Below are 24679 nucleotides of genomic sequence, written 5' to 3'. Positions count from 1 at the left end.
GGGGGGGGGATCAAACAACTGCAATTTAACATGATAAAGAGCTACAATAGATAAATGCACAAAACACAATGGAAGCCTGGGGAAAGGACCCTCTAAGTTTGCCAGTGAGATTCAGGGAGGGCTGATTCTTAAAGGCAGAGAGGTGCTGGGACGGCGGTCTGGGCAGAAGTAAGTATGAACAGAGGCTTGAGATACAGTGGCACGTCTGTGCAGTGAAAAGTGGTTAATGCTGCTGGGATTTGAAGAGCAGGGGGTGGGGACACCTGGCTAATAACCTTGGGAAGAGAAGATGGAATAAAGATTTTAAAGCTTTCTATTCAATATGAAAGAATTGAGATTCCATAATGAGGGAGACTGGCATCTGTCTGAACAGGAGTACCAACACAAGTGGATTGACTTTTTCCTTTTTTTTGGACTGGCATTTTAAAAATAACTGTCTGGCAACAGAGGATGGTCTGGAGGTAGGTAAAAAGCAAGGGGTCAATACTGGTGAAGAGGCTACTGCAATAATTAAGGCTGGAGGGTAGGTGGGTGAACTTAGAAGAGGGTAAATTTACCCTTTTACAAATCCTATTTTTTACAGGATTTGTAAAACCAACAGGATTATGGGATGGAAGAAAATAAAATAAAAATGGTATCTACCATTTATTGAAAAATTACTATATATTAGAATCTGCTATGAGCTTTATATGCATTAATTTTATGAAATCCTCAAAACATCTATATAGTGGTATAGTTCACTAAGGGAGTAGAAGAGAAGAATTGGGTTATTTTCTTCTTTTTGAGGGGGGGGGAAATACAGATGTAAAAGCAAGGAGGAGAGAGGTTGTTCTATTTTCAGCTGTCTGAGATGTGCATATGGAGATGTCACGCTGGGTATGTCTCTTGAACCCAGAAAAAAAAGTCTCAGTTGAAGTCCCAAGCATAGAACTACCGGGACTAGGATAGTCCCTAGAGAATCTAGGAAGTCTGTTATGAGAGGAAAGGCTCAAGAGTGGGCCTGGGAGGAGGATGCCTCACCCTCTGCCAAATTCTGAAAAAGAATGGTCAGAGAAGCAGTGAGTAGCCGGCCGTGTACAGTGTTGCAGAAACTAAGGGAGTCTGAAAAGCATGGGGAGCAGAGTCCTATGGAACATCAACACTTAAAGGAGGAAAAAAGGTGATGAAGAAGAGTTCTGAGAGGGAGTAGGAGAGGGCCAAGAAAGAGTAAGGTCACAGAAGTCAAGGGGATATCAAGGAAGGAGTGCTGATACATAAAATATGGTAATAAAGTATTTAAACATTAATGACCTTTATACGAGCACGATTTGAGAACAGTGGAGCTGGAAGGCCACCGGGTAAGTGACGGCAGGACCTGAGGAACGGATGGTATGGGAGTACATACAAGTGTGCACAGTCTGTCCCAAGGTTCTCACCTATAAAGGTGATAAGGCCTTATCAGAGAACTTAGGATAGAGGGAAGATTTTTCTTTTTTAGATGGAAGACACCTGGGCGTGTTATAAGCCAAAGAAGAAAGAGCTGACAGACAGAAGGGATGCTCTGGGGAGGCCTGCTGAGCCTGGAGGGGAGCTGAGCCTTGGAGAGGAGAGACACCTCTTCCAGTGAGAGAAATGTATATAAGACTGGTTGCCACATAGGTAGGCTTCTAGATAGCAAGTGGAACTTCGAAGAAATTTTCTGCCCCTGCCTTCTTTTTCTGTGAACTAGGAACCGAAATCATCTGCTGAATGTGAGGTCATAGTTTGACAAGTACAGAAACAAAGAAGGCAAGCAGCTGAATTGACAAAGGACTGAAGTGTTCAGGGTACCTGAGAGAAGGATGATAAGGGAAAAAGACACCTAAGAATGAAATCTAGGCAAGCTATGGCAGGAAAAGAAGCCAGGAGAGTGAGCTGCTCAGATGAAAAAAAATGTAGGGATCAAGGGAATAAAAATTATGTGATCACAGGGGTAATCAGAATAAAGAATAGGGGCTGGAAAAAAAGTTGAGAGCACAGATCGTGGAGAGAGGTGTTGAGTTGATTTTAAAAGTGGAACAGTTCTGGTTAATGACAAAGCCTAAGATAGGGAGATAGGAGTCAGATATTGAAATGTATGGAGGTGACCTTGGCTGTGCCCGTAGAACCGGGAGACCACAGCATTTGACAGCTCATCGGCATGAACCCTGAATTCACCCAGGACTGTAGGTACCAGGGGCACACTATTTGATTCTGCAGCATTTGGCACATTCATATCTATATATGGGTATTAACAAATAATTTCTGATGTCAGAAGTAATCTATTATCTACTCATGATTGTTGAATTAAAAATTCTACACTAATTTTCATATCACAATGAACTCAAGTACAAGATTATCACTGATTCAGTAGCTAAAAGACAGGCCCTTTCAAAACAACTAATTTGCTCCTTAAGGACAGAGTAAAAAATGTTTCAGGAATTAAAGCACAGAGGAGGAAACAATTTTCTCCAAGATCACAAGCTCATTAGCATGAGAATCAGGTTTAGATCCCATAATTCCTAACTCCTAATGCCAAGCACTTTGCATTATAACATACCACCTTTCCGTAAGAGGACAGTCTTAGAAGTTCCACAGTCCAGAAAAGAGAAATATTTTACCGTTTCAGCCATTTTTTCTGCTGGGGTGTTGTAGAATTCAACCGTTGATGGAATCTTTTTTTGACCATTAGTGCCAACATTTCCCAGAAGATGAGCATTTACAGCTTTTGCCAACTTGTGATTTGTTAATGCTAGTTCTGCTGTGGTGTGAGGCTGTGTACTAGGGTAGTAAGTTTGCTCTCTTCCCCACTGCAAGGACACCAGGAGCTCCTCCAATAATCTGCACAGAATACACAGGAACACTGAATATTAATAAGAGGATAAAACATGAAAATCAAGAATACTCAATAAATGAGAAACCTGAAATTCTTCTCAAATCACATAGTATCTTTTTTTTTCTTTTTTTCACGTCAGACGGGTAACGTGCCGAGGTTGTAACAAGGTTTGAGGGAGGTATGTCACACAACGGCGTGAACACCCAATCATCACGCTTATGAACTACAAAAGGATCTACATAGTATCTTTCTCCTATATCTTTTTCTCAGAGTTCAATAAATTGGGAATTCTGGTAAAATAAGACTACAGAAAGCATTTATATATTTATCAGGTAATTATCTGGAAGTCATTCAACAAACAGTACTTCCGACTGAGCCACCCAGGTGTCCCAAACAGTACTTTTTTTAGTTCTCATATTTTAGTACAGGTAAAATATACTAATATACTCATCTAGTAGTAATAGGATTATTGATCTGACTTGTGTATCTATTATTTGTTTTTTCATGAGTTACATTAACGATTTCTGAATGATAAACCAACTTACAAATCCTAGGATAAAATGTATTTGGCCATAATGTATAAGGATATATATATCTTCTTTTTATATATTGTTGGATTAGGACTTTTGCATCTATGTTCATTGGAAATCCTGGTCTGTAGCTTTCTTGTAATATCTCTGTCTGGTTTTGGTATCAAGATAATGCTGCCTCATAAAGTCAGTTGGAAATTATTTCCTTCTCCTGTTTTCTAGAAGAGTTTTTGTAAATTTGGCTTTATGTCTTCCTTAGTTGTTTGCTAGTATCCTTCAGTAAATCCATTTATGCCTGGAGTTTTCTTTATTGAAAGGTTTTTATTATTATTTTTTTTAATTTAATTTTATTTTATTAGGTTATGTTAGTCACCATACAATACATCATTAGTTTTTAATGTAGTGTTCCATGATTCATTGTTTGCATCTAACACCCAGTGCTCCATGCAATACGTGCTCTCCTTAATACCCATCACCGGGCTAACCCATCCCCCCACCTAGCTCCCCTCTAAAACCTTGTTTGTTTCTCGGAGTCCATAGTCTCTCATGGTTCGTCTCTCCCTCCAATTTCCCTTCCTTCATTTTTCCCTTCCTTCTCCTAATGTCCTCCATACTATTCCTTATGTTCCACAAATAAGTGAAACCATATGATAATTGACTTTCTCTGCTTATTTCACTTAGCATAATCTCCTCCAGTCCCATCCATGTTGATGTAAAAGTTGGGTATTCATCCTTTCTGATGGCTGAGTAATATTCCATTGTATATATGGACCACATCTTCTTTATCCATTTGTCTGTTGAAGGGCATCTCGGCTCTTTCCACAGTTTGGCTATTGTGGACATTGCTGCTATGAACACTGGAATGCTTATGGCCTTTCTTTTCACTACATCTGTGTCTTTGGGGTAAATTCCCAGTAGTGCAATTGCTGGGTCATAGGGTAGCTCTATTTTTAATTTTTTGAGGAATCTCCACACTGTTTTCCAAAGTGGCTATACCAACTTGCATTCCCACCAACAGTGTAAGAGGGGTCCCCTTTCTCTACAACCTCTCCAACATTTGTTGTTTCTTGCCTTGTCAATTTTTGCCATTCTAACTGGTTGGTGTAAGGTGGTATCTCAGTGTGGTTTTGATTTGAATTTCCCTGATGGCTAATGATGATGAACATTTTTTCATGTGTCTGTTAGCCATTTGTGTGTCTTCTTTGGAGAAGTGTCTGTTCATGTCTTCTGCCTATTTTTTGACTTGATTATTTGTTTTTTGGGTGTTGAGTTTGAGAACTTCTTTATAGATCTTCGAAATCAGTGCTTTGTCTGTAGTGTCATTTGCAAATATCTTCTCCCATTCTGTGGGTTGAACAGTTTTTAACTAAAAATTTAATTGCTTATTTAATAGGTCAGGCTATTCAGGCTCTTTGTCTTGAGTACCCTTTGGTAGTTTAGTGTCTTTTAAGCACTCTGTCCATTTCATTTAAGTTGTTGAATTTACTGGCACAGAGTTGTTCATAGTATCCCCTTATCATCTTTTTATGTCTATAGAGTCTACGTGAAATACCCACTCCTCATTCCTTTGGGGTTGTTTTTTTTTTTTTTCCCTGATCATACTGCCTAGAGGTTTCTTAAATTTCTCTCTTCAAAGAACCAGCATTTGGCTTTCTATTTCATTATTTCTGCTCCCATTCTTATTATTTTCTTTTGTCTGCTTAATTTCCTCTTTGCGTTTCTTAAAGATGAAGCTTATATTACCAACAAGACCTTTATTTTCTACTATGAGCATTTAAAGAAGCTATAAATTTCCCTCTAAACACTGCTTTAGTTGCCTCCCACGAAATCTGGTATTTTGATATACAGTTTACCCTTGAACAACATGGGTTTGAACTATGTGGGTCCATTTAAAGGCCGATTTTTTTTTGATAAATACAGTATAGTGCTGTAGATGTATTTTCTCTTCCTTATGATTTTAGTTTATTTTTTCTCTTCCTTATGATTTTAGTAACTATTTTCTCTAGCTTACTTTATTGTAAGAATGCACTATATAATATGTAGAACATATAAAATATGTGTTAACTATTTATATTATTGGTAAGACTTCTGGTCAAGAGTAAGCTTGTAAGTAGGTACATTTTTGCAGGAGTCAAAAGTTATGCAAGAATTTTCAACTGCATGGAGGGTCAGCCTCCCCAACCCCTGTGTTGTTTGAGGGTCGTCTGTATTATGTTTTTATTCTTATAATTTCCCATGATTTCTTCAACTCTTACTGATTTGATTTGTAATAAATCAATTACAGGCCTTGACTTATGATGGTTCGATGAATGATTTTTTGACTAATGACGGTGTGAAAGTGATTAACATTGAATAAAAACTGTACTTTGAATTTTGAATTTTTATCTATTTCTGGTCTAGCAATATGCAGTACCATATTTCTCATGTTGCTGGACAGTGGGAGAAAGCCACAGCTCCTAGCAAGCTACATGATCATGAGGGTAAACAACCAATGTAACAGTTTTGTACCTGTACAACCATTCTGTTTTTCACTTTCAGTGCAGTGTTCAATTACTGAGATATTCAACACTCTATGATAGGATAGGCTTTGTATGAGATGATTTTGCCCAAGTACAGGCTAAGGAGCATGTTTAAGGTAGGCTAGGCTAAGCCATGATGTTCAGTAGGCTAGGTATACTGAATTAATTTTTGACTTATGGTATTTTCAACTTGCAATGAGTTTATTGGGATGCCACCCCATTATAAGTCGAGGAAGATCTGTGTATAGAAGTATAAATGGATGTTCTTCCTTAAAAGAAGTTCTGGAGCACATGAAAGTAAACTCTAATACTGTAGAATAGTCCTTAAAAAGATCTCCTTCCAAAGGAAAGATAGGTATACTTTTTGGCTTTTACCAAAAATTATACAAAACTGCTACAACTATAACCAAAAACTACTTTTAAACCCAGAGATTTCTTCTATTATAGCTATAATTATTTCTCTCTCAATTAAGAATGTAAGAAGCATGTAGTCTTATTTTTTTTAGTCTTCTTCCCTCTCTGGGCATCTATTTTAAAATGCTACTTGAAGAATATGCTCAATAAAAGTTATTAAATGTAGAAACACTAAAGAACTATCACAGTAACAAAAATTGCAAGAGAAAGAAGGGGTCAGAATGTAAACAAATGCCATACTTCTGGGTAGCTATCATTTCCTGACGAAACTGTTCCCGTTCACTCAGGAGATCTTGAATAGCACTCTGTGCATCGCGATTTTGACGCTGCAATCCTGCTCTGGAACTGGTTAACTCATCTGCCATTACCCTGGAAAAGATGAAAAAATCACATATAAATTCTCTGACAGTAACACACTGTAAAGAAGTTAATATACTTCATTTTCATTTTCAAAAGCTTACGAAGAAGACTGAACACAGTCAAGTTACTTCTCCATTTTTAAATCTTCACTAAAAAGCATTTAAAATGTTTATGATCTTAGAACTCGTTGAAGGGATTTAAAAAATATTTGTTTACAAAATGACAAAGAAAAAGTTATTTAACTTTCCTATAGTGTGACTTTTGGAATGTACCTCAATCTAACTCTAGGTTGACCAAATTTTGAAAAAATTAACATTGATTAAATGTTTTTATATTTATTTTATTTTTAATTTATTTTTAACTTTTTAAAAATTTTATTATGTTAGTCACCACACAGTAGTACACCATTAGGTTTTGATGTAGTGTTCCATGATTCATTGTTTGCATATAACACCCAGTGCTCCATGCAATACGTGCCCTCCTTAATACCTATCACCAGGCTAACCCATCCCTCCACCCCCCTCCCCTCTAGAACCCTCAGTTTGTTTCTCAGAGTCCATAGTCTCCCATGGTTCATCTCCCCCTCTGATTCCCCCCCTTCATTTTTCCGTTCCTTCTCCTAATGTCCTCCATGCTATTCCTTATGTTCCACAAATAAATGAAACCATATGATAATTGACTTTCTCTGCTTGACTTATTTCACTTAGCATAATCTCCTTCAGTCCCATGCATGTTGATGCAAAAGTTGGGTATTCATCCTTTCTGATGGCTGAGTAATATTCCACTGTATATATGGACCACACCTTCTTTATCCACTTGTCTGTTGAAGGGCATCTCAGCTCTTTCCACAGTTTGGCTATTGTGGACATTGCTGCTATGAACACTGGCGTGCTTATGGCCCTTCTTTTCACTACATCTGTGGGGTAAATACTCAGCAGTGCAATTGTTGGGTCATAGGGTAGCTCTATTTCTAATTTTTTGAGGAACCTCCACACTGTTTTCCAAAGTGGCTGTACCAACTTGCACCCCCACCAACAGTGTAAGAGGGTTCCCCTTTCTCCACAACCTCTCCAACATTTGTTGTTTCTTGCCTTGTCAATTTTTGCCATTCTAACTGGTGTAAGGTGGTATTTCAATGTGGTTTTGATTTGAATTTCCCTGATGGCTAATGATGATGAACATTTTTTCATGTGTCTGTTAGCCATTTGTATGTCTTCTTTGGAGAAGTGTCTGTTCATGTCTTCTGCCCATTTTTTGACTTATTTGTTTTTTGGGTGTTGAATTTGAGAAGTTCTTTATAGACCTTGGATATCAGCCCTTTGTCTGTAGTGTCACTTGCAAAAATCTTCTCCCATTCCGTGTGTTGCCTCTTTGTTTTGTTGACTGTTTCCTTTGCTGTGCAGAAGATTTTTATCTTGATGAAGTCCCAAAAGTTCATTTTTGCTTTTGTTTCCCTTGCCTTTGGGGACATGTCTTGAAAGAAGTTGCTGTGGCTGATGTTGAAGAAGTTACTTCCTATGTTCTCCTCTAGGATTCGGATGGATTCCTGTCTCACACTGAGGTCTTTCATCCATTTTGAGTTTATCTTTATGTATGGTGTAAGAGGCTGGTCGAGTTTCATTCTTCTGTATATAGCTGTCCAATTTTCCCAGCACCATTTATTGAAGAGACGGTCTTTTTTTCCATTGCATATTTTTTCCTGCTTTGTCGAAGATTATTTGACCATTGAGTTGAGGGTCAATATCTGGGCTCTCTATTCTGTTCCATTGATCTATGTGTCTGTTTTTGTGCCAGTACCATGCTGTCTTGGTGATCACAGCTTTGTAATATAACTTGAAATCAGGCAACGTGATGCCCCCAACTCTGTTTTTCTGTTTCAACATTTCCTTGGCGATTCAGGGTCTTTCTGATTCCATACAAATTTTAGAATTGTTTTTTCCAGCACTTTGGAAAATGCCATTGGTATTTTGATCAGGATGGCATTGAAGGTATAGATTGCTCTGGGCAGCATCGACAGTTTAACAATGTTTATTCTTCCAATCCATGAGCATGGAATGTTTTTCCATCTTTGTGTGTCTTCTTCAATTTCTTTCATGAGCGTTCTGTAGTTCCTAGAGTATAGATCCTTTACCTCTTTGGTTAGGTTTATTCCGAGGTATCTTGTGGCTTTTGGTACTATTGTAAATGGAATCGTCTCTCTAATTTCTCTTTCTACAGTTGCATTAGTGTATAAGAAAGCAACTGATTTCTGTGCATTGATTTTGTATCCTGCTACATTACTGAATTGCTGTATGAGTTCTAGTAATTTGGGGGTGGAGTCTTTTGGGTTTTCCACATAAAGTATCATGTCATCTGCGAAGAGAGAGAGTTTGACTTCTTTGTCAATTTGAATACCTTTTATTTCTTTTTATTGTCTGATTGCTGTTGCTAGGACTTCTAGTACTATGTTGAACAATAGTGGCGAGAGTGGGCATCCATGACGTGTTCCTGATCTTAAGGGAATGGGTCCCAGGTATTCCCCATTGAGAATGATATTTGCTGTGGGTTGTTCATAGATGGATTTTAAGAACTTGAGGAATGTTCCCTCTATTCCTATACTCTGAAGAGTTTTAATGAGGAAAGGATGTTGCATTTTGTCAAATGCTTTTTCTGCATCAATTGAGAGGACCATATCATTCTTCTCTCTCCTCTTATTAATGTGTTCTATCACATTGATTGATTTGCGAATGTTGAACCACCCTTGCATCCCAGGGATAAATCCCACTTGTTTGTGGTGGATGATCCTTTTAATGTATTGTTGGATCCTATTAGCTAGCATGTTATTGAGGATTTGGAATCCATATTCATCGGGGATATCGGTCTGAAATTCTTTTTTGATGGGGTCTTTGCCTGGTTTGGGGATCAAGGTAATGCTGGCCTCATAGAATGAGTCTGGAAGCTTTCCTTCTGTTTCTATTTTTTTTGAAACAGCTTCTGGAGAATAGGTATTATTTCTTCTTTGAATATTGGTAGAATTCCCCAGGGAATCCATCAGGCCCTGGACACTTTTGTTTTTTGGGAGGTTTTTGATCACTGCTTCAATTTCGTTACTGGTTATTGGTCTATTCAGGTTGCCTATCTCTTGCTATTTCAGTCTTGGGATTTTATAGGTTTCCAGGAAGGCATCCATTTCTTCCAGGTTGCTTAATTTATTGGCATATAGTTGTTGATAATAATTTCTAATAATTGTTTCTATTTCCTTGGTGTTAGTTGTGATCTCTCCCCTTTCATTCATAATTTTATTAATTTGGGTCCTTTCTCTTTTCTTTGGATAAGTCTGGCCAGTGGTTTACTGATCTTATTAATTCTTTCAAAGAACCAGCTTCTAGTTTCGTTGATTTGCTCTACTGTATTTCTGGTTTCTAATTCATTGATCTCTGCTCTAATAATTATTTCTCTTCTAACATGTGGCTTAGGCATTTGTTGCTTTTTCTCCAGTTCTTTAAGGTGTAAAGTTAGTTGGTGAGTTCGGGATTTTTCTATTTTTTTGAGTGAGGGTTGGATGACTATGTATTTCCCCCTTAGGACTGCCTTTGCAGTATCCCATAGGTTTTTGTTCTCATTGGTTTCCATGAATTGTTTAAGTTCTTCTTTGATCTCCTAGTTGACCCAAACATTCTTGAGCAGAGTGGTCTTTAGCTTCCAAGTGTTTGAATTTCTTCCAATTTTTTTCTTGTGGTTGAGTTCCAGTTTTAAAGCATTAGGGTCTGAGAATACACAGGGAATAATTTCAATCTTTTAGTATCTGTTGAGACCTGATTTGTGACCCAGTATGTGGTCTCTTCTGGAGAAAGTTCCATGTGCGCTCGAGAAGAATGAGTATTCTGTTGTTTTAGGGTGGAATGTTCTGTCAATATCTATGAGGTCCATCTGGTCCAATGTATCATTCAGAGCTCTTGTTTCCTTGTTGATTTTCTGCTTAGATGATCTGTCCATTGCTGAGAGTGGAGTGCTGAGATCTCCTACAATTAACGTATTATTATCAATATGACTCTTTATTTTGGTTAACAGTTGGCTTATGTAGATGGCTGCTCCCATGTTGGAGGCATAGATATTTACAATTGTTAGATCTTCTTGTTGGATAGACCCTTTAAGAATGATATAGTGTCCTTCTGTGTCACTAATTACAGACTTTAGTTTAAAATCTAATTTGTCTGATATAAGAATTGCTACCCCAGCTTTCTTTTGAGGTCCGCTGGCATGGAAGATAGATCTCCATCCCTTCACTTTCAGTCTGGATGTATCTTTAGGTTCAAAATGAGTCTCTTGTAGGCAGCATATGGATGGGTCCTGTCTTTTTATCCAATCTGCAACCCTATGGGAGCATTTAGGCTGTTCATGTTGAGAGTGATTACTGAAAGATACGAATTTATTGTCACCATGTTGCCTATGAAGCCCTTGTTTTTATAGATTGTCTCTGTAAATTTCTGTTCTGTACCACTCTTGGGGTCTTTTGCCTTTTATAGAACCCCCCTTAATATTTCTTGCAGGGCCGGCTTAGCGGTCACATGTTCTTTCAGTTTCTGCCAGTCCTGGAAGCTCTGCTAATTAAATGTTTTTAAATACAGGAAATTTTAGAGGAAAACAAAAAAGAGTTGCTTTCTTATCACTCAGTTACCTTCTTGTCCTTAGAAAAATATTAAATAATATAGAAAGGCTTATATAAAAGGGAAACTAAGTCTTTCCTCCTGTCCAGCATCCCCATCCTTCTTGTATAAACCAATAAAATAACCAATCGAGTTTCTTATATATTTCTCTAGGAAAAAAAAATTTATGGATATGTCAACATAAAAGTACATGTTAAAAATAAACATATCCATTTTATTTACAAGAAAGGGATTATTTAATACAAAATTTTCTATGCCTTGTTTTTTTCATCTAATAATCTTGGTGTTTTTTGTTTTTTGTTTTTTTTTTTTTTACATTAGCATATATAGAGCTATTTCTCCTTTTAAAAAACAACAGCTTCATGTTTTCTTCTGATTGGATATTCCAAAATTTATTTAACCTGTTCTCTATTAACAGAATTGAAGAAAAGTTTTAAAGTATTCTTATTCAGCTTAAAACTCTTAAAACTAAAATTAAAGTCTTGGACCGTAATGATTACTGACCAAAGATTAAATCAGTTAAAATATCTTTAAAGTTGAGTTTAAGTTTTATTGCCCTTAGACTATTACTATCAGTACTGATAAGGATGTTAAGAAAGTTACATATTGCAATAATCTGTATGACACATGCATGATTTGCCTCTTAATGTGTTCAGCAAGCATGAACTTTCATTCGAAGTCAATAAACAGTACATTCATTTCTCCACATCCATCCTATAAAAGCACAATTAGAAAACAATTAAGGACTTTAAGAGAGTAATCAATTACTGGAAAGTATCACAGACATCAAGACATGAAGAAATACTTTCCTACAAATTTATTCATCACAATCAGTGATTCTTAAAGTACAGCCTGGAAACGTCTGGTGCTATGTAAGAAATCTCTAGATCACTGAATTTAAATCAACAGTTACTAAGCTATGTGTGATGCATGTGGCAAAGCACTGGAAATACAAAGATGGATAACACCCAGACCCTGTTCTCCAGTCAGAGCTGGAAGGAGGGGGATAAATAGACCCCAAATCACAATATATAGCAGAGTTTCCCAACTACCACTGTACCCATGGGCCTAGGTGAGGGCTCTGGGGGTTTCACCTCTGTTGGAGAGTAGCCTCATCCAGGATGCCGTACAAATAATTTTCTGTTTGTGCATGGACAGAAAAAGGCTGGGAAGCTCTCTTATATAGTTAATACAGTTAAAAGAGCTATGAGAACAGAGCACAGAAGAGAAACAATATTTGAGTTTTCCAGATAGAAGGTGGGGAAAATAGTGTGGTTTTTTTTTGTGATTTTATTTATTTTATTTATAAGAGGTCTGAGTTTAATTTTGTTTCCTAAACATTGTAGTAGGAGTGATTTCTACTATAGAGGATTAACCTAGAATTCTGGAATGAGGGAGAATCCTATGATACCACTTTTCCATTTAGGGAGATGGTGTGACTCTCCATAGGAAGGACAATCCATACATACTTATAAATCTATGAAGTACTTTGACAATCGGAGTCAGAAATTCTCATACTACCATTTACTTTCTTGGGTTATGGTAAAAAATCTGATAGTGAAAAAGCTAGGAAATGAAATATTATTTAAAACAGAAAATACCTGCTTGCGAGGAATTTGCTCCGCCATACGTCACACTGTATTGACATACGTTCCAGCTGTTCAGAAAGTTGAGCTGTGTTTTGACCTAGGGCTTCATTTTCTAAAATAAGCTGATTTTTCTCACGGGCTAGACGTTCAAAATGATACTGAAGATCATCCCCAACAGAAGCCACTAGCAACTTTTTTAACTCTCGATTGACCTACAAGAAAATATGACCGTTACAACCAACTTAAAGTAATGTCAGTGGCTTTAATGTAGCAAAATGAAAAAAGAGAAACCGTGCTTCATGTATACGGACCTCCATTACTTAAAGTGTATATCAAAAAGCAATATTAAATATTTAAGTTTCATAATCTATATAAACCATCTGTCTCTATGTCTACATATTTATATCTACAGTCCATGTGATTATAAACTGAGCCTCTTCTAGTAAGAGTACCAACCATTATCACAAAAGTTACAAACTGCTTCCAGTCAATACTTGAAGGCAAAAAATTAGAAAACCAAACCAATAAATTTTGCCAAAAAATATGACTGAGAATGTTTTAATGTTTTTTAGATCTTTTTCAGTATTTAAAAATTAATTTCTTTGTGCCACAGGATTTGATTTCTTTCTTTTTTTTTTTTTTTTGAGCAAGAGAGAAAAAGAGAGTACGAGCAGGGAGGGGTAGAGGAAGAAGGAAAGAGAGAATCTTAAGCAGGCTCCACTTCCAGTGTGGAGCCCGACGTGGTGCTTGATCTCATGGCCCTGAGCTGGAAGGAGTCAATCAAGAGTCCCATGCTTAACTGACTGAACCACCCAAATACCCCTGTGCCATAGAACTTAAGCAAAGGAAGCAATTTAGCATATCTATAAGTATGTTCTTTATCTAAAAAGTGAAAAATTAAAACATAAATGTCCAATAATAGGTATTGATATATGGTGTAGCAATAGAAGAACACTATTGGTATTAAAAATGATATTGTAATAGAATATTCTGTGACATAGGAAAATAAAAAGGCAAAAATGAACTCAATGTTTATAATTATGCATTTATAGCTAGCTGGTATAATTATAGTTGGTACTATTTTCATTTTTTGTATTTTTAAAAATATTTACAAATAAATACTATTTTTGTAATTAGAAATTAGTTATTTAAAAAATATTAAAGATATATCTGGATAAGAACCACTAACTATAGTGTCACTTATAAAGACTAACATCTAGCAAAAAGATGACGGGTCTAATAGAGAAACAAAGGGTGAGGAGTAAGGCAATGTTTACTAACATGTAAAAATGAAAGAAACACAGCCAAGCACCATAGATCATCTTCCATTTACAATGAAGATACCAATGCTTATCCCACCATTCCCTTTATCCCAAGTATTATGTATGCATAAGCAAAAATACTTGGAACTTATGGATCCTTAAAACAGGAATTGTTAACTAGGTAACTTCAAAGTCTAACTTGGTCAGTCTTTGATCTGGAATTTTATAACCATGACTTCTTTTACACCTTATAGGTGGTCTTGTCCAAAGTACCTCATACTTCCATCTTCATCTTTAGAGGATAAGTTCCCAACATATACTAGTTCTACTAGAGAAAGAGAAATTTAAGAGGAAGCTTTTTAGAGAAATGACAAGCCGAAATAAATGACATTCCAAGAGGAAATATAGTTTTCTAACACATAGGCTTAGATGGTTCAAGTGTAAAGAGCAGTGCTCATTAAGGCTATTTGTTCTTACCTCTGTCTGTACTCTGAGCTGGTTTGAAAGACCTTCTTTGTCCTGTAGTAACCTCCTTTCAGAGTTCTTGAGCTTTTCCAATATATTCTTTACCTCTGATAGTTCCTTTCTGGGTTCTACAGTTCCCTCTGACTGACCAAGGAGTTCTCCTCTATGATGTCCCAGAGACTTTACCTTTGCATTCTTGTTGGGGACATCATGAGTTATAGCAGCTTTGGGAACTAATATTCTTACAGCTTCAACTTCCACTGCTTTATCAGTGAGAATCTTCCCGAGCTGAAGGACTCCTGGGCTCTCCCCTGGAACTGCTTTCTTCCGTGGATTCTGAAGGATGTGATGCTTTATGGGTTGGACTCCAGAGGTAACTTCAACAGATTTAGGTGGCTCCTCAGTTTCCATTCCATCTCCTGCTCCTCGGACTGGGGTTGGAGTAAGGGTGACTATGAAAGGGAAAGCAAAACATAAGCTACTTGCTAAAAAGAAATGCCAAGGAAAATGCCAAGATAGACTTTATCCTACATTCAGAATTACTGGCACTAAAAAGAATAAAAAAAATTCAGAGTAAAAGTTAATTTTCAAAACAATCAGATGTCAATAAAAGATGGAAAAAAATCTTATAGGTTCGAACTTTCCTTAAGTAAATGGTTTCTCTCTTGGCAAAAAGTGCAAGAGATTTGGAATCAGGGTATTTGGTTCTGACTTCTAAATCCTAGTATGACCCTGGCTAAACAATTGAACCCTCCACGAATCTCTACTTCATATTCTGCGAAATGGAGATAGTAACAACTGTGCTCCACAGTTGTGGTAGGAAAGGATGCAGTGAGGTCAAGCACTTGGGCACACCAGGGTGTGCCTTCCTAAGGTTCCTAAGCCTTTCTCTAACCTTTCCAGATTAGGCTGGGTTCCCTGTTCATGTGCACCTGCAACAGAGACTCTGCATTTCTCCTTTTTTCTATCTATCAAAATGGTAAATGGACTTTTTTTCCCCAGTATTATTAGTTATACAATGTCTATGCCTTCCTCTAGGATGTAAGTCCCATGAGGGTAGAGATGAGTAATGTGCCTTCCACCCAGCACTGTTTAGCTGATAAGACAATAAATGAATGATGACAAGGGGAGGGGCACAGGACAAGCACATATATCAATGGTTATGATGACAATCTTTGAGTGGTCACAGGCTGCAAACATGCAGCTTGGTGCCTAATACTGAGCAGACATTGTTTGGGGTAGTGGGGACTTTTATGTTCAAGAAATTACTATCTAATTTAGGAGATAGGACATACATATAAAAAGATAACATGTATTACAGGGTAACAGATAATAAGAGTACAATATGTGGTGCAAAATTTCTACCAGAATTTTATTTCTACAGAAATGTTAATTAAGAACAATCATGGACCAAGCTTTAGTAAATTCATTACTATTATATTTTTATATTTATACCTTCTAAGGTAAAGACAGGAAACAGAATTCCTGGTTAAAAAGAAAATAAAGCCAAAGTATGTCCTTAGCCTCAATTACTGTTAGTTATCAGTACCACGTTCTGATCAATTAAATATCAAATTTTAATTATTAATTAAATATTAATCATGTTTCACTGTAACCTATTAAGTCAGGAGAACAATTTGGCAAGAGCAATAATAAGGTCTTATTAAAACTAAACCTTTCCTAAAAATTTCTGATGTACAAAGCCATATAAAAAAAGAGACTACATAACATATAAACATTCTATCAAGCAAAGACTGTTGTCACCTTGATTCCTGAATTCTTGTCTTAGAAATGGAATTCTCCAGCAAAGAACCATAGGAAATGATAAGCTTGCCCAGGATGAGGTCTTTTCTAGCAAGGGAAATACCTAACAAGAAAACCTTCCTGGGGTTTATTTATTAGTTTTCTATTTTTTAATGAGCTTACTTTTCTTCTTTCTCACAAACTTTGTTATACAGATACAGAAACTGCAGAGCAGAACAGATTATCTTCACACACAGTCACACATGTATCTTCTGGTTTTTACAGTTTTTAACATTATATTATCAAAAGATATTAAGAAGAAAAAATTACCTATCTTCTCATCACTCTAAAATAGCTTTTCATTACTTCAAGTTTCTTCATTATTTTTATGTTTGTAATCATAATTAACTTCAGAAGCTTAATCTATTTTTCTATTTTGCTGCATTCTTCATATTTTTCATTTTATGACTATTATTTCTTCAAGTTAATATAACATTATTTATTTATTATTCTGTTGTTGGATATTTATACTTTCTCCAATTCTTCACTATAATAATGCTTTAGTGAATACTTTTGTGCCTACAGATTTTTCTCAACTTCTGGATTATTTCTTTTTAATAAATTCTCAAGAATGGAATTAATGTGCCAGGTGAAGATCTGTATTGTCAAACTGCCTCACAAAACAACTCTAGCAATGTATCAATAGATCTATGCCTTATGTTCTTATTTAGTTTTATTTATTTTTTGTATGCTCAACACCAATGATTTAATACAATAATTAAGATTTTAATACACGAATATGTGTAAAGTGTTTAGAATGGTGTTTGGCACAGTAAGCACTAACCAAATGTTAGCTTCTACTGCTATTGTTATTGTTCTTTAAAAAACCCTAATAAAGTTTGGATCTTGATTAAAGGGAGAAAGCTTAAGTTATGTCATCAAATATAACTCTTTTATTTTCTTATGCTCAAGTCTTACAAAAGTACATCACTAGACTTGAGAACTATTTTTTCATTTAACAGATTTTGGGGGGGGGAGTTTTTCTTACATATATAGCAGTGTACTGGGAATCTTGAGTTATGTTAGACAGGAGGTGGAAAGACATCTGGTATATAATGTGTTCTATTTTACAAAACATTTTCCATTAGAATAAAATATTTTGTCATTTCCATATTGAATGTTAACTTGGGATTTAGGACTAACTCCACCTTCAAAAAGATGAATAAAGGAATTACTTTAGAAAGTGAAATAAAGAGTTTGGTATTTCAGGTCATGCTATAGCACATCAGCACTTAGGAGGAGATCTTCCACTGAACTGTTGCAAGAATGAAGACCTGCTCCCATGTTCTTAAAATCTGCTTTTAAAAATCTGTCTAACTCTATCTAAAGCAAATTTAATGCTGTCACTAAGATATTCTGTCATTTAAGAAGTTATGCTGAATCATGAATTAACTACAGATTAATTAAAAACACAACAAAAAGACAAACTAGAGCTAGACCACTCAGGTCCACTGAAGCTGAAGAAATAAGCAGGTGTGACACCCTGTGATGATTAAACAGGATTCTTAGGCAAGTCAGAACTTTTTTGAGTTGGAATTTTAGGTAATGGAGATTCAAGAACAAATGATGGAATAATTACTGCTAAATTTAAAAGGCAAAGGAACATTAATGGGTATTTAAAAAAAATCTCTTTTCAAACGAAATACGTCATAAAACGCCAGTGAAGAAATTCTATCAACTTGGTTCAGCCTCAATTTACTCTTAACTTTATGTAAACTGTTGTACTTACTCAAGCATTTATGAGTGCGAGAGTTGTACAACATGCCATGGCAGCTATTAACAACTCTGTAATAACTACGCTTCTAGCTAATGTGCCCCAGCAAGGAGGCCAGTGGGAGTCAGGGCTTTCTATTTCCTTGCCTGGTAACTTGCGTTTCATCATTCTGGTTTCCCTTATGACACACACAGAAACCTTTATTACATATGTACTAAGCACAGTCCAGGACACATTCAGGAGCAGTTATCGTCTCTCAGGTGGGAAGGCAATGATCCGTGGTACCAGCTCCATAATTAGGAATGATGTATAAGTAAAGCAAAACATCAGCCCCTCTTCCCCACTCTTTGAAGGGAACCAACAGAACAATTCTTCAATTATTCATCAACTTTTCTTCTACTTGTGATCAGTTATCAAAGAATGAAGTGTATCTCAAGTTTATGGCTCATTCTTACTGCCTTCCCCAAAGATTATTGAAATGTAGGGAAAGAACAAATAATATTCTGTAACAGGAGTTGGCAAACATTTTCCATAAAGGGTCAGATAAATATTTTAGGCTCTGTGGACCACGAGGCAAAACTGAGGATAAGAGATAGGTACTTACATAAAGAAGAAAAAAAAACTCATTTTCAAAGATGAAACTCAAACTATAATAAGAAATTGAGTCAAGTTTGTTTTTTTTTGTAATATAGGTCTAATAATGAGAAACATAGAATTCTTTTTTATTTGGGATAACCCTTGGCTTAAGTGGGATTCAAGGTTAGTGTTCCCCATCACCAAACTGATCTGTAAATATTCTCAGGAGGCTGAGGGCCATAACTTACTAACCCTTACTCTAGAATACTGAGGCAAAAAGAATAGGATTTTATAGTTTGTCATTAAAGAAACATTCCTCCTTTTTTTCATAAAACTGTAAATCTAAGAAGACAGATACTCTAAGTCCATAGGATGGTGCAGTAACAAGAACACTAGACTCTGGGTCAAAATACCTTAAGTCCCTACTTGCCACACATTGTGACTTTGGGCAGATCACTTACTCATTACTCTCCTCTAATCCCAATGCAAATATCAGAGTGTTTTAAAATAATCTGTTTTTCCCACAGACTGGACTGTTGGGAGCTCCACAGGGCAGGGTCTGCCTCCTAATCTTTGTATTGTCGGCTTAATGAAATGGTGCTTGGCACAGAAAAGATGAGTAAGTGCTTTCTGAAGTTCATCAATGTTAATATGCTGAGAAGATTTCATTTTAATATCCACTAACTCATTTAAAAACTGCTTTTTTCCCCTCTACACCAAAGCATTAATTCCTAACTCAGTTATAGTCTGACAAACTTTTCAGAATATACAAAGATTCAGCTATCAAACAATCAATTTAGGGACTGTCACTCAGTAATTTTAAATCAATATTTATTTATTTATTTATTAATATTTATTTGCAATAGTAAGAGATAGAGCACGAGCTGTGGGGCGGAGGGAGAAGCAGGCTCTCCACTAAGCAAGGAGCCCAATGCGGGGCTTGATCCCAGGACCCTGGGATCATGACCTGAGCTGGAGGCAGATGCTTAACCCACTGAGCCACCCAGGTGCCCCGAAATCAGTATTCTTTTATTTGTCACCAATATTATTTAATAAGGTTTAGTTACTATTAAATTAGAAAAATGTTAAAGACAATGGACTTAAGAGTTAGGCCCACATTCACTGACATGGAATCTAAACATTCTTTTTGTCACAGGCTCCATGAATAAAGAGTTCCCTGGCCAAGTAAATGGGGGCAAGGCTGAGCACTACATCTCTCTGCCCCTTCACAGTGTGCATTAGTAGGCTAAAGGCTCTGGGAGGTCCTGTAGTATAATCCCTCCTTTAATCCAGAATTTCCCAAATTTATCTACCCAGGGATTCCTTCTTCACCTAATACCTGTTATTCCAGAGAATGAGTGTTGAAGTTAGGTTATTTTATGGAATTCTAAATATTTAAATGTCTCAGACTTTCCTACTTGGTTTACTTTCACTAAACGGTCTGACTTTAATACCTGTAATTTTAATCTTGCTCTCAAGAAAGTTTTGGGTTCAAATTCTTATTTTTGAATTGTTTCTCTTTATTGTACGTTTCCCATTCAAATGAGGTCCTAGCAGGAACTATGCATCCCTCTCATGATGACAGGTTTTTTTTTTTAAAGATTTTATTTTTATTTATTTGACAGAGAGAGACACAGCGAGAGAGGGAACACAAGCAGGGGAAGTGGGAGAGGGAGAAGCAGGCTTCCCGCTGAGCAGGGAGCCCAATTCCAGGACCCCAGGATCCTGACCTGGGCTGAAGGCAGACGCTTAACAACTGAGCCACCTAGGCGCCCCTCATGATGACAGTTTCGCTCAAATGTCCACTGAGAGGAACTTCTGTTGCTATAAACCAATGTTGCTTTTCTTGTGAGGCAGTTATAGGAAGCGCAGGCAACTGACAAATGTCAACCATGATAAGTACACCTATTTTTAGACCATGCAATACAAGGAACTTTTGTTCACTAACAACCATTAAGTAGGAAGAGGACTAACGGCTGAATTATGTACCTTACTGTAAAATTAAGATCAAATGAAATAATGTATGTATAACTCCAATCCTCGTTACAAACAGGTAATAACAAATAAAAAAAATTTACTTTCACAGAGGCCTTGCAATAACTAACTTTTAATCACTAATGATAATATTGTATTTAGGTTTTGTTTTTTGCCAAGCACCATGCTAATGACTTTCACCTTAGTTACCATTTAATTGCTCTATTTCTCATAAACCCCCAGTTTATTACTTTCATTATCCTCTCTGGTTTGCTTATTTGAATACTATAAAAGCTTTCTGGTGACTCTGAAATGCTGTTCACACACAGCTGAATAAATTCAATTAAATATTTATTGGCATGATCTTCTCTTTCTTCCTTCCTAAACAGATTTAAATCCATTCCCCGCCTTTTTAAAAGATTTTATTTACTTATTTGAGAGAGAGCGAGCGAGCTCAAGCAGGGGGATAGGGGCAGACAGAGGGAGAAGCAGACTCCCCACTGAGCAGGGAGCCAATGCAGGGCTCGGGCTCCATCCCAGGGCCCTGGGATCATGACCCTGGCTGAAGGCAGACGCTTAATGGACTGAGCCACCCAGGTGCCCTGATTTAAATCCCTTTTAAAGAGTTTGCTGTTGGAGGTCTATTTGCTGCAAAGTAGGCTTCTGGAAAGTAGTTTCTCATCTCTCACTGACAGCTCCAACCTCCAGAACTCACTCCACCCAAGTCAGGAGGCCCTCACTTCGGGACATGCTAATACGGTTACCAATGCCTATGTGAACATGGTCAGTAGGCTATAAGGGTCTGAATCACAAGGGAAGAGATCTGGGCTATAAACAGATCTGGAAGTTATTTTTAAGATAATTATGAAGCCCTGAGAGCAGAAGAGAAAGAGGGCTGAAACATATTAATATTTAAGATAAACCAGAAGAAGAGGAGGATGAAAGAAACGGAAAATGTTGCTAGAGCAGTGGTGTCCAGTAGAATGTTCTGCAGTGATGGAAATGTTTTATATCTGCATTTTCTAATGCAATAGCTACTAGCCACATGTGACTAATGAGCACTTGAAATGTGGGTGGGGTGACTGAGGAACTGAATTTTTAATTTTAATTTTAATTTTTTTTTTTAAAGATTTTTATTTATTTATTTGACAGAGAGATACACAGTGAGAGAGGGAACACAAGCAGGGGGAGTGGGAGAGGGAGAAGCAGACTACCTGCTGAGCAGGGAGCCCGATGTAGGACTCGATCCCAGGACCCTGAGATCATGACCTGAGCCGAAGGCAGATGCTTAACCGACTGAGCCACCCAGGCACCCCTGAATTTTTAATTTTTAAAAATATTCATCTAAACTCAGCCACATGTGGCTACTGCATTGGACAGTGAAGGGCTGAAAACAAGAGTGGTATCATGGAAATCAAGGAAAGAAAGTACTTCAAAAGGTGGGAATGATCAACATATGAAATGTTGTAGAGAGGACAAGCAAAACAGGACTAAAAAATAACTACTGTAGTTAGTAAATGTTATGAGTTGAATTGCGTCCCCCTCCACAAATATTCCTATGTTAAAGTCCTAACCGTCTATATCTCAGAATGTGACTTTATTTGGAAATAGGGTCATTACAAATGTAATTAGTTAGGATAAGATCATACTGGAGTAAGGTGGGCCCCTAATTCAATATGATTGATGCCCTTATAAAAAAGGAAGAATCTGGATACAGAGACAAACACAGGGAGAACGCCATGTAAACATAAAGGCAGAGATCAGGGTGATGTATCTACAAGCTAAGGAATACCAAAAACTGGGGCACCTGGGTGGCTCAGTCAGTTAAACGTCTGCCTTAGGCTCACATTATGATCCTGGAGTCCCAGGATCTGGATCCAGCCTCATGTCAGGCTTTCTGCTCAGCAGGGAATCTGCTTCTCCCTCTCCCTGTGCTTCTCCGCACCGCTCCCCACATGCTCATGTGCTCTCTGTGTGTCTCTCTCAAATAAATAAAATCTTAAAAAAAAAACCAAAAAACAGAATACCAAAAACTGCCAGCAAACCACCAGAAACTAGGAGAGAGGCCTGGAATAGATCCTTCCCTGTGAGGCTATAAGTTTCAGTTGTTTAAGCTTCTCAGATTGTGGTGATTTGTTATAGCAGCCCAAGCAAAACAACCCAACACCAAAAAGAAGTCTTTTATACCTCCTAGTTGCTTGTCCACCTACTTAAATCTTTAAAAATATATCTGTTTATTAAAATCTTAATCTTCTAGTGGAGACAAAACATAGCTGCAAAACTCTGCTTTTACACTAAATGTTTAACAGTAGCTTAACAGTAGTAATGAATATTATCCAAGGATGTTAATATTCAGGTGTATATCTGAGTACGGAAATGTAAACACTGCATTACAAAACAAGCATGAAGAAATCTGAAACACAAAGAGTTCCCAAGAGCTCTATCAGATTTAGTTACCTGGCTCAAACACGCCTTCGTCCTATGGTCATAAATTGCATGTTTTAAAAACAATTATCATCAAAAGAAGAACACTTACCTTTGGTTTCTAAATTTTCAAGAGTAGTCATTTTTTAACCAATGAAAATGCACCTCAAAACTTCTACCGAAAAACCTAAAAATGTATAAAGTGAAAGAATTAAAACAATACCATATAAAGTCGCTGTAGTTTAGATGTTATAATATTCTACTTGTTTCTGCATTTAGTACACATGCATTTCAAAATGCAATTTCACAGGTGATATTGTTATGGCTAACAAATGTCTCAAAAAATTATGGGAGGTTTACTTTCAAATTTGTTTCACTGTTTTCACCAAGTATACTCTATCAGATATGTGTCCTAAGAAACTTCAGTGAAGTTAACGTAGGGTCTTTTGTATCACTGATAAGACAACAGGAATTTGAAAGGAATTAAATTACCTTCTCAGGGGACATTAGTGATACTAATGTTTGATACTAATTTGCTCACTATATGTGTCAGAGAGGAGCTTCCGTTTATATGTTTAAATATACGACAAAAATACTCAACTTAATTTGCACTTTCTTGGGAATAAAAATTAAAATGGCATATGTTTTCAGAAATGTATGCATGGCCTTACAGTAAAGACTAAGATTCACTGGAGAACAGGAGAAGGAGGGTGGTGCTAGTGCAGTGATATGGGTATGATAAATTGTACATTAGATGACAACTGGTTTCACCGTAAAGACTACTCGATCTAACTCGGCACAGGGTCTTCCATGCCTACCCTGCTTCTACTCTGAAAACAGGTCTCCAGAGACCCTTTTGCAAGAGCAATGAGCCCTGCCACTCGGACTCTCGGACGCTGCGCAGCGCACAGCACACGCACGGCGAGGGTCTGCCCGCAAGTACCAATCCCAGGGAGGGGAGGGTGTGCAGTGGGTAACAGTTGTGGAAGCGACAAGCCTGTCAACCTCTGCCGTCCCGGTAAGCCGAATCCGAATAAAGACGTTTAATTTAAGAGTATTGTGTTCCGTCCGCGTTTGAACAAGCTTTCCCAGAACAAAAGGCAACCTTCCCCTAAATCCAAAGCGTCTGAACACCAAACTCCAACCCAGACCTCCGTCCCTCTCACATCCTCCTCCGTTACACAAGCCCGTTCTTGGACTTACCGCCCAGGCTCCTTACTCTTCCGATTTCAGGGGGCTTCACTTGACAGACTGTAGGGCTCCGCGTCACGGGGTTAACTTCGCCCACTCCTCTTCATTACCAAGCTGACCCGCCAAGGCCTTCCTGACATCCAGCTGCTAGCTCACTATTAATCACATCCTGTTCTCAGGGTTTCGTTTCCGGAATAATTTTCCAAAAGAGAAACGTAAATACACTCTGTGGTGTCTTAAAACTCGAGTAACACAGCACGTACGGTGTAAGGCTTCGTTAAGTGAAAAATGGATAGATGCCTACTTAAAAATAAGACATAGACTATTTGGAGCTCTAGCCGCCTATGCACTTAACTTCCGGGTCACCTATCAACCAAAC

The 24679-nt window shown here is 37.2% G+C and overlaps 1 protein-coding gene and 1 non-coding gene across 2 annotated transcripts in view; both read right to left on the bottom strand.

Moving 5' to 3' along the window:
• Nucleotides 1-24679, bottom strand: part of BLZF1 (basic leucine zipper nuclear factor 1) — a 27929-nt gene extending 3250 nt beyond the window's left edge. Inside the window, exons 1-6 of the mRNA XM_032389404.1 lie at nt 24313-24679; nt 23222-23296; nt 14631-15070; nt 12904-13103; nt 6537-6665; nt 2619-2838 (exon numbers count right to left, since the gene is read on the bottom strand). Of these exons, the coding sequence (XP_032245295.1) occupies nt 2619-2838; nt 6537-6665; nt 12904-13103; nt 14631-15070; nt 23222-23252 (1020 nt within the window). The 5' untranslated portion in view covers nt 23253-23296; nt 24313-24679. The remainder of the gene's footprint in view (nt 1-2618; nt 2839-6536; nt 6666-12903; nt 13104-14630; nt 15071-23221; nt 23297-24312) is intronic.
• Nucleotides 2967-3068, bottom strand: LOC116622806. The gene has a single exon (XR_004297623.1). It is a non-coding gene; the product is annotated as a small nucleolar RNA U13 (small nucleolar RNA).

Source organism: Phoca vitulina, unplaced genomic scaffold (genome assembly GCF_004348235.1).
Source record: "Phoca vitulina isolate PV1807 unplaced genomic scaffold, GSC_HSeal_1.0 scaffold54, whole genome shotgun sequence".
In the NCBI taxonomy this organism is placed as follows: Eukaryota; Metazoa; Chordata; class Mammalia; order Carnivora; family Phocidae; genus Phoca; species Phoca vitulina.
Note: the sequence above shows the minus strand (reverse complement) of the source record. Positions and strands in the feature narration are given on the sequence as shown.